The sequence below is a fragment of the Chrysochloris asiatica genome, unplaced genomic scaffold, assembly GCF_000296735.1.
Source record: "Chrysochloris asiatica unplaced genomic scaffold, ChrAsi1.0 scaffold00048, whole genome shotgun sequence".
Taxonomy (NCBI): Eukaryota; Metazoa; Chordata; class Mammalia; order Afrosoricida; family Chrysochloridae; genus Chrysochloris; species Chrysochloris asiatica.
Genome location: NW_006408566.1, coordinates 12,098,505 through 12,109,748, shown reverse-complemented (window position 1 = coordinate 12,109,748; position 11,244 = coordinate 12,098,505). Strand labels below are relative to the sequence as shown.

Genomic DNA, 11,244 nt, shown 5'->3' with positions numbered 1-11,244 from the left:
ATCGGACATTGTTTCGTTCTGCTGTGCATGGGGTCGCTATGAGTCAGTTCCGACTCGATGGCACCTGACAACAACAACAACAACAACCTCTTCTTTATCAAACGCACTGCCATTGAGTAGATCATGACTTCTCGTGATACTGTAGGACTCCCTGGTGTGGTTGCTGTAGGATCCGCACTGAACTGCAGACCACAAGGGCAGTGGTTCATACCCACCAGCTGCTCCTCGGAAACCCTATACGGGGTCACTATGTGTCAGAACCGACTAGACAGCACTTAATAATAGCATAGGACAGAGTCAGACTGCCCCATAGTGTCTCCAAAGCTGAAATCTTAACAAAAGGCCACATCTTTCTCCAACAGAATGGCTGGTAGATTTTGATGGCTGACTTTTTTTTTGGTGAATAGCCAAATGCGTAGCCACTGTGCCACCAGGTCTCCTCTTTGTATAGCATCAAACGTTAACACCTATGTAAAGAAGAGTTTAATTCTCCATGTAAGCTACCTGGTTATTTGCCTTACCTTCCATTTTAAAAATGAGAATTATGATAAATATGAAAGTGAGGGCCATACCTGGTTGTTGGTGTTGCCAGTCTCCTCTATTCACTTGTCCTCAGATTCTGATGACCTTTTTGTTTGCTCTGCCATTGGGATGTGGATGGTACAGTTGTCAGTGAAAGTGGCTTCCTTGATGTTAGCCTGCACAGCTGTGACTCAAACAGCTGTGTAGAGGATGGGTTTCATAAATAAGAGAGATGTAGTTACAGATTTAATTTTGAAAGTGATCCTAGCACAACTGCTAATGTCTTTGCATTTCTTGATTTAGTAGCAGTTAATGCTGTGATTTCTGGGGGCACAGCAGGAGATTACTGAAAATAAATTCAGGTGTGTGATAAAATGGGTTAAATGTCATATGTTTACTACAAATTAGCGGGGGGGTAAAGATTTCTTAGAAAAATTTTCAAAGGTGACTCACTTCATGTTATTAGGGACCATTTGCTATTAATTTGAAAAAATATGATCTTTATGGGAAATGTCTAGGTTATGATTGGCTAGTGATTTTGATTAATCCCCACTGTGAAAAAGTGAAACAAATGCTTGTAGTATGTGCATGTGTGTATGTGTTTAATGAACTTGGTTATAAAATTGTGAATAAAAACTTCACATGGCTTAAAAGTCTATTTACTTAGAAATTATTGGGTGTACTTACCCACTGCCCTTAATTAGATTTTGACTCATAGCAACCCTATGTAAGGTTTCTAAGAGTGTCAGCCTTTACTAGAGCAGACTACCTCATCTTCCTCCCGAGGAGTGACTGGTGGGTTTGGATTTCTGACTTTGTAGTTAGCAGTCCAGTGCTTATCCTACAGCACCACCAGAGATCCTTCTGGGGTATACTTAGTCAGATTTAATGTTATTTTAAATTATATCAGAATGTAAAATTAACAAATCTCTTTTAAGGATAAAGTAGCCAATATTTGGTGTAGTGTCAATGTCTTTGTGAAGATTAAGGATATTTTGCCACGTCACATCCAGCTAATAATCAGGTAAGAGATGCAAGGTTTGTATATAATGTTTTAGTATTTACTCTCTAAAACTATTATGGTATTGTCTCATTTATTGGCAGCACTAGGAATGACGGTTATTAGTGAATTTTCCACGTAATTTAAACCTATTATTCTATACAACAAAACTTTTTGAATTTTGATTGCTTTATATGAAAGTAATTCAGACTTGTTACCTGATTTTCTCCTTCTTAAATTGTCAGTGTATTCAATGTGATTTAACATGACTTTTAAAGTGATGATTTCCGGTGGTATATCGGTTAGGGTTCAGCCAGAGAGTGAATAAGAGATTATGTGTGTGGGTTTATTAAGAGAACTGGCTTATGCATTTGTGGTGACTGGGCTTAGTGAGGCCCAAGTCCACAGGCAGGCTGTCAGGAAGGGACAGCTAGGAGGAAAAGAGCAATTCAGACATAGTTCCTGTTTAGGTTATCTGAGCTTTCGGAAGCTATAAGCCCTCTCTGTTAAAGGACTTGGGCAAAGCTCCCTTTTAATTAACTTAAATCAATTGAACAGGGCCAGTGGTGACTTTTGCAAAATTCCTTCACAGTAGCACATATGTTAGTGTTTGAATAACTGGGTTAAGATGTGTGAGGGCTACAAAATGGGTACTGCCTCCTTCCGTCTTCCAGCTCTTGTCAGAGAATGTCCTTTATAGCCCACCCTGACAGAAAGCATAGTGGCGAGAGTTCTGTGGATGTGAGTTCAGCCTAGCCAAGTTGACATATCACAAAGCCCACACAAACGGGAAAATCTGTTATTGGGTTATTGTACTTGCTTTCAAGGGCTGTGTGCCATGATACTAAATGACTCCAGACTGCTCTACTTGCTGAGTCTGTCTACTTTCTCTGATTCGTTTTCCTCCCTGTCCATCAATCATTATTAGGAAAAGCTCTGACTAACTTTTATAGCTCAGAAGAAACACAGCTGGTTTTTCCTGACTTACAAAAGTTGAAGATCAGATAGTAAACTTTTGTGAGTAAAGTTTGTAAATGTTTGTGTTACAAATACAGCATTGATTCTTTATACTTTGTTATGTTCATTTATTTTGAGAGGGTTTGAGAACTGACCTTCTGTTGTAACTTTATTCCTTTTCTATAAATGACATTGGTTGGCTGGGTGGTTATACGCTGTGGAGTCGGTTCAGGGTTTCCGAGGTTGTAAATCTTTGTGGAAGCAGAAAGCCTCATCTTTTTCCCGTGGAACTGCTGATAGTTTCAAACTGGTGCCTTAGAGGTTAGCAGCCCAACTCATAGCCAATACCACAATAACATAAGCAATATTTAGTGCTAGAATATTTGTGCTCTACAATATATCAAATAAGTGCATATTCATATAGAGATAGGTTGTTGTTGTTAAGTGCCATGGAGTCGATTTTGACTCATAACAACCCTGGATAGCGTTTCCAATGAGCTATTGGTGGGTTTGAACCACCGATCATGTGGTTAGCAGTCCAGTGACTATCACATAGTGCCACACCAGGACATACACACACTTTCTCTCTCTGTGAAGTCAGTTCCAACTCATAGTGGTGACCTTATGCATGACAGAGTAAAACACTGTCTGGTCCTGTGTCATCCTTATAGTCACTGTTAAGCTTAACCTCATTGCTACTGCCACTGTGCCAAACCATCGTGTTGGGGGGGTGGGAGGTCTTCCTTTTTTCTGCTGACCCTCCACTTTAGTAAGCATGATATCCTTCTCCAGGGACTATCCCTCCTGATAGTATGTCCAAAGTATAAGTCTGGCCACATCCTGACTTCTAAGGAGCATTCTGGCTGTACTTCTTCTCACACAGATTTGTTTCTTCTTCTAGAAGTCTGTTATAGTCTGTATATATTTCAGTGTATAGACTTTAAATGTTGTTTTTAAATGAAAATAAACTTCAATTTAAAAGCATTTTGTTGATACATAATCTTATCTTTATACTTAAAAATTTTCTTTGTTTTGTTTTAGCTAGATTTAAACTCCCACAAGGAAAACAATTATTTTATTTGCATTAATTTTTCAGCTTTTGTTTTACATTTTTGAGCCTGCTTCCTGCATGTATAAAATTAATACTTCAGCCTTCTCCCAAAGGATTTAAATTTACTCTGGTAAGTTTCTCATTATTTTAAATACTTAATAGTAGCTCTAACTGATCTTTAAACTATATAAGTTACAATTTTCTTGCCCTAAACAATGAATATTGAATTAGAAAATTAGATATTCATTTGTTTGGCAAACATGTAATGCCCGTTTGCCATAATTCGGTGCTGTTTTGGGCAGTAGGCTGATCGATCACCGTCTTTCAGTTGAATCCAACTATATATAGTCAGTTTCTGCTTTGTATTAATCAATGAGAGCATACAAAGAGAAAAACTGCGGTGATAGACATGCTCTAAAAATTATGCCATACACAAAACAAAGATCCATGTATGCCTTATGCCATACACAAAACAAATAGTATTAAGCCCTGTCAGGTACAAATGAAATGCTTTGATGATGTGGAAAAGAAAGATAATTATTTTGTAGGAGTGATTAGATCAAGTCAGATTTCAGCCAAATTTTGAAAGCTGGGCAAGATTTGGAATAGAAGTTTATATAGCAGAAGAGTTTTCAACAGAGGAGGAAGAGCTTGAAGAGGTGGGAAAGGTCAGGGACTGTTCTGGAAACTGCTATTAATAAAATTTGTGTGACTTTTGTTTGTGTTTGTGTGTTGGCATTAGGAGAGGACATAATGAGAGAGAAGGGCTGGGAAGGACCAAATTTGTTGGGTCCTTGATTTGGAGCTTGATTTTGTGTGCAAGAAGAGTCAAGCAAGATTTTTGGTAGAGATAAAGCTGATTTCTGTTTAGAAAGCTGAGTTGTGTCCGTGTGAAAGTAGATTTAGTTTATTTCCTGCAGTTTAGCGTTTCTCTGAGTGGGCTTGCAGACACTTTCTGATTGTATTTTGGTGGTAATAAAAATATTATTCTTGTGTGCCTTGGTCTATAAAATGACATTGAAAAGTATCTTTTAAAAGATCAAGATAATGTAGTTTATGGAAACAGGAAGTTATTAAAAACAACACTTCAGAGACGGAATCGAATTCTGGGACTGTTCTTATCAATATTGTGCTTTAAAAACAGAACAGAACATAATTGTGAGACATTTAAAAAGTACAACACAGTTACACAGTGCAAAAAGAGTAGTGTTCCTTGTCTTGTATCCGTATTTTTGCTTACTTTTTCTTTATTACCTTTATGTGGATGGTTTCTGCTGTTTTAGTCTGTGAATGAACTCTGCACATGCGAAGTCATCTGTTGTTACTATTCTATAGGAGGAATATGGTTAGTAATGCCCTGATGTTATTTATTGGTCTAACTGGTAAAAGTTTTGAAATATGTCTGATTATATAATTTTTCTCGGAAATAACATGTCAAGGAAATCTATTTCAAAGATAATGGAATATCAGTTTGCTCTGTAATCTTTTACTCAAGTCACAATAAAAAGTTTATTTTAAAAAGGTATTTGTGCAGAATTTCACAATTTAAACAACTGTGACAATGCTGGAGATGGTTGCTTCTAGGGCTGTAAGCCAGAAAAAAAATGTTTTCTTAATTTCCTAATTTTATTTTATTTATTATGCTCTGATACAAACCACTGTGTTTAAAATAAATTAATTTTGTTGACAATATTTTAAATTCTTATTGTATACTTCTGAGAACTTAGAAAGTTCAGATTTTTAGGAGCATTTTCTTTTGAATTAAGTTTGGTTGAATTCTTTTCCAATATATATCTATAATTGATGCAGTTGATAGTATGAATAGTATGTATCTATAGCAACAGAATTATTTTATTTTTTAGTTGTTGTTAAGTGCCATTGAGTCAGTTTTGAGTCACAGCAACCCTGTACAGACTTTCCAAGGAGCGGCTGGTGGGTTTCATTCACTGATCTTGTGGCCAGTAGTCCAGTACTTACTGAGTACCTTCTATGTGCCAAGTATTCTTCTAGGTACTGGGCATATAAGTGAGTGACAGATAATGTCTCTTCTGATCTCTTCATTGTGGCCTTTAAGTGTTAATGCAGTAGATGGCCAATAAACAAATCGGTTAGGAAAATACCTGGGAATAATGAGGATAAGCACCCAACTGCTAACTGAAAGGTAGGCGCTTCATTTCCCCAATCCGCTCTTCAGAAGCCTTATACAGAGTCGCTATGAATCTGCACTTACTCCACGACACTTACCAATAACAATGGCAATATGAAGAAAATAAAGTAAAGTGAAAAGAGTTGATGCGATGGAGTTGGGGGACACCACTTTAATTTGAGTGAAGAAAGACCTTTCAAGAGAAGTGAGAACTGAATGATCAGCTAGAAGGAGCCAACCACAAGATGTGGGCTCTGAATGTGGCAGGAACACATTTGATGGGCTCAAGGCATAAAGGAACAGGCTTGAAATGAGTGAGGGAGAGAGTATGAGATGAACTGGAAGAAGAAGACTGGAGCCAGATCGTGTAATTCCTTGTAGGAGACTGGATTTTATTTTAAGCATGTTGGGAAGATGTTGTTGTTGTTTTTGTTATGTGCTGTGGGGTCGGTTCCGACTCATAGCGACCCTGTACAGGGTTTCTGAGACTAAATCTTTACGGAAGCAGAAAGCCTCATCTTTCTCCCGCGGAACAGCTGGTAGTTTCGAACTGCTGACCTTGAGGTTCGCAGCCCGATTCGTAACCACTACGCTACCAGTAGAGCGCCTTTTAGATGATTTTAAATCTTAAAGTTACATGATCTGACATGGTGTCTGTGGAGAATGGACTGTAAAGATTGTTGCATTAGTCCAGGAGAAAGATGGGGGTGGCTTTAGACTACTCCTTTGCTCTGCCATCAGCTGAGGGGATGGAGAGAGGGGATGAACATTTTATTTAGGAAGTGGCATAGTCAGGGCCTATTTATTGAAGGATTAGATGTGTAGCATTGTGTAAGATGTCAATCCAGATTTTTAGCTTGAGCAACTGGATGGCTGTATGATGTATAATGTCTAATATGCAGAAAATAAATTTCTGAACATAGATCTAAGTAATTTTCATTTGAAACATCAAATAGCAAATGATGAATTTATAAAACATTTAATATACTTTATGGAAGTACACATTTTAAGACCATGAAGATAGATTCTTGGGGACAGGTTTAGATTTCGACCTTCTTAGCCTTTATACCTTTTATTTTGTCAGTGATTGCAGTGGAGGATGAAGGTATGACTGTTGTGTCTGAGGTACTTAGTACTTTCACTTATTAATAACTGAGTCTCAATGAACTTGTTTCATGTAGTTAAGCATAGTTGCTTTAGAATCATTGTTTAAAAAAAATATACTGATTATTAAATCTGATTTTAAATATGTATATATGGTAGAGTTCCATTTATATTTTACTTCTAGATAGAAGCCACATTAAACTTTAAAATTTCATTTGGAAAAGATTTTTAGATTGTAATTAAATTGCCATTCTATTTTATAAATTATTATATCTCGTTTTTCCTTTTTTTCTCTCAAGGTTACCTGTGCTCTATCATTCTTTTTATTTTCTTTCCAAGTACATGAAAAGTCCATTCTCTTGGTATCATTGTAAGTATAAGTATTGGATGTATTTATTATTATGTGCATACAATATATAAAAATTTGTAATTTAATTTAAATATTCACTTAAACATAAAACCTACATAAATGTATGTTTGTGTAAAATTATTTCACAAAATTGTGTTTTTCTAGGATTTCCTTATGATTGTATTTCTTTATGAAATATACCATTTTATTTCTTCCTGTTTCTGTAGATATATTTTCTATATGTTATTCAAGAGTGTATCCTCTTAAGAGATATTTTTCAGGCTGGACCCTGTTTGTTATCTTTGCCTTTTTTCATTTCATTCATTCATTTCCACATTTACTTAGTAACCTAACTCTCTCCATTTGCTTCCAAGTGTTGTCAATCTGACTCTTTTTTTTTTTTTTTAATGTTTTACTGTGAATTATGTGATAGTTTAAATGGGAGAACATTAGTTTTACATTCATCCTATCGTATATCATTTCATTGCCATGGTTACAATCCCCTCCATGCATCATCAACCAACCAAAGTGTTGCCCCCCGGTCGTCAGCACACAGCCCCTCTCCCTCTCTTTATCTAAAGTCCCCAGCTGCTCCATCTCTCCATGTCATCATCTCTGCCTCCATCTCAGACTTCACTGCTTCTCTGGTTAGGGTCCTGCTCTCTGCTTTTCTCCCTTCATGGTCCCAGGGACCTCCGCTCCTAGACTGAAAAGTTAATCACTCTCCTCCTCACTACAAAACATCTACCTTTACATTGCCAACCCTCACAATCAGTCCTGATAATAATTATTCACTATTGTATCACTAAAGACCCATCTGCATTTCATTTCATCAGCTCCGCCTAGTCAGATTCAATACTACTCACTGGAGATTCTACCTTCTTCCATACCCTCTGGATCTAGGCTACCTCTTGTAAGCTTGTAAGCTAGTCACTTCTTGCCTTTGAAGCCCCCTCCATTTTGGGTAGTCAGTCTGACTCTTATCGATCCCATGTAGAGTTTCCGAAAGAGGCTGGTGGGTTTGAACTGCAGATCTTGTGGTTAGCAATCTAGTTCTTATCCTACAGCATCACACCAGGGCCCACCCTCCACTTAGTCTTTGACATATGAGGGGACTTAAAAGAGTTTGTGGAAAAATTCCATGATCCTTTAATTCCATTTTTCCATGAATTTTGAAACCCTCTTATATTGCCTCCTTTCTATTTTTTTTGCCATAACCTTTGATTAGACTCTACTGGAAATCTCTAACCAGACTCCTTTGTTTTAGGAGCTGTGATTGTTAGGGTTTTGTGTCAACTTGGTTGGGCCATTGTTCTCAGTGGTTTAACAGTTAATATGTAGTGATTCCTCATGATGAGATCTAATATACTATAATCCCTCCCCCCATGATGTGATCAGCCTTGATCTGATGTAATTATCCTATATGTTGTATATCTCCACCACTGTGAAGTCTTGGTGTGGCTCTTCAGGTTAATGTGCTGGACTGCAAGGTTGGTCTGAACTACAAGGTCAGCAGTACAAGCTCACCACCTGCTTCTTGGAAACCCTATACAGGGTCGCTAAGAGTGGAACCAACTTGAGGACACTTAACAACAACAACAACAACAATGTGATGTTAATGAGGCTGATATGATCTATAAGACTAGATTGTATCCTGAGTGTCTCTTTTGAGATATTAGAGGAGAGAGAAGGAACTACTACCACCAAGAAAGAAGAATCAGGAGTAGAGTGTGTTCTTTGAACCCAGGGACCTTACACTGTGAAACTCCTAGATTCAGGGAAAGACTGATGCCAAGGTACATGGAGATCTGCAAGGAATGCTGGGCCTGCAGATGTTGAAAGGAGACAAGGACCTTTCCCCAGTGTTGGCACTCTGAATTCAGACTTCTAGTCTCTGAAACTTAGTAAAAGTGACAGTGTCTTCAACTTGCCATTGATCATTCTGAACATGTATCTTCTACAAAAACCTAGCCAACGGGGTGAAGAATGGGAAAGATGGGGGTGGTAGTGGTTTGGCATTTATTTAAAGCAGCATTCAAGTATTCCAAAAACCTTTTACTAAGTGGAGTTTTAGACAAAAGCCTCACTGGAAAGCTTTATAGTAAACTGAGCTGGCCTAGGTGAAGGGGTTCTTGGCCATAAGCAAAATTGTCTCAGATCTTTGCATGATGGGAGGACTATTAGATTTCATACCCAAAAGTCTGTTTGGGTATATGGGACTAGTCTGACCCCACACAAAGCCCTAGTGCTAGGGGCAATGGAACTATAGAGAGACATTACTTTCAAACATGTATATTTTCCACAGAATTTCTGCCCCATACATAGAAATGTATCTCTTTTAATGACCTGTATATTTGACCATTCAAATAAATTCTCAACTCCATTATTCATATTCTACATTGGCACCTACATGTTTTGTAACAGTGCATGGTTTTAATGTTATCTTGGTAAAAAATGTAAAGTTAGCCTTTAAAGTTCCTCTTCATCTGCTCCCAGCTAATGTGTCATTAAACATATTCTTCATTCAGTAGACATGATCACGAAGATGGCACAGAACCAAACAACATTTCCTTTTGTTATACATAAGGCTCCCATGAGTGACAGTCAACTTGATGGCAATAAACCACAGCACTGTTTCCCAGGCACTGTTCCCCGCTTTGGGATATATCTGTATACAAAACAGACAAACGTCTCTGCCTTCTTAGTTTTTATTCTCAAGGGTAGACAAAAAAGAATAAAGAAGTTAAAAAAAAAAAAATGAATGAAATAATATGTTGTTGTTGTGTGCCGTGGAGTCGGTTCTGACTCACAGCGATCCTGTATAGGGTTTCCGAGGCTGTAAATCTTATGGGAGCAGAAAGACTCATCTTTCTCCTTCGGAACAGCTGGTAGTTTTGAACTGCCGACTTTGAGGTTCGCAGCCCGCTTTGCCATGAAGGAATCATAACACAGGAGAAGGGAAGTAGGGAGTACTGGAAATGAGGTGAGGGGTGCGCAGGTGCAAGTGAGAGTTTTAAAGATGTCAAGGCAAGCGTCATTGGGGAGATACTTCAATGGACAGGAGGTGGTAAGGAAGTTAGCCGTGGGATATTTGGGAGAGGAAACAGCTAGTGTCAGGGTTCTAAGAAGGGAATAAATATGCCGTTATGTTTACTGTGGCCAGAGTAGAATGATGAGAGTGGATTGTCTTAGGAGGTGGAGTCAAAGATGTAAAAGGGATTCTAATCTTTTCATATTTTATAGCCATACTAGGAAATTTGGCTTTTATTCTGAAACAATGAGGGCGGCATGGGAGGATTTTGAGGAAAAAACATTGTCTAATTTGATCATTTTAAAAGTTTCACTCTTGACTTCAGGTTGAAAATAGCCTGTTGGAGACAAGAGTAGAAAACGTGGAAACTATTTAGAAGTGTATTAATATAACCTGAGAGTAGATTATTGACTTTCACAATAGTCAGAGATGATGGTGATTGGGACCAAGATACCAATAGTGAAGACGTGAGAAGTGACCAGTTATGATTAGTATTTAGGTGAGAAGTAGATATAAATGAAAAGCCAGAAGGTTTCATAATGAGTTGGGTATTGGATGTGAGAAACAGAAAAGCCAGATGAGTTCATGGTCTATGGTCTGGAGCTAGAAGGATGGAAGTGCCCTCTATTGAAATGGGGGAAGACTGCGTGTGGAGCAGGTTTAGGACAGGTAGGAGGTTCAGCAGCTCAGTGCTGGACCATCCAGGTGGAGATGTTGAGTCAACATTAGAGTCTATGAATCTAGATTGGAGTTCCAGAAAGAAGCTGACTTGGAGACATAAAATTAGTACGTTTCACAGTATAAATGTTCTTTAAAGTCATGAGACTGGACAAGATAACCAAGGAAATGAATAGACAAAGGAAGAACTAAGGGCTAAATCCTGGGCCACATCATTAAGAGATCTGGGAGAAGAGGGGCTGAGGAATGACCAGTGAGGTAGGATGAACTCCAGGAGAGGTGGTGGCCAGTTGTTTTAGATGCTGCTAATAGGTGGATCATGACAAGCTATGGACAACATTGAGAAGTATGAGTATTCCAGAACACTTAATTGTACTTCTAAGAAATCTGTACCTAGACCAAGAAG

The 11,244-nt window shown here is 38.0% G+C and overlaps 1 protein-coding gene across 1 annotated transcript in view; it reads left to right on the top strand.

Annotated features, from left to right (window-relative positions):
- Nucleotides 1-11,244, top strand: part of ALG6 (ALG6, alpha-1,3-glucosyltransferase) — a 60,243-nt gene that overhangs the window by 35,742 nt on the left and 13,257 nt on the right. The window contains exons 9-11 of the mRNA XM_006862466.1: nucleotides 1,461-1,546; nucleotides 3,576-3,660; nucleotides 7,080-7,150. Coding sequence (XP_006862528.1) covers nucleotides 1,461-1,546; nucleotides 3,576-3,660; nucleotides 7,080-7,150 — 242 coding nt within the window. The remainder of the gene's footprint in view (nucleotides 1-1,460; nucleotides 1,547-3,575; nucleotides 3,661-7,079; nucleotides 7,151-11,244) is intronic.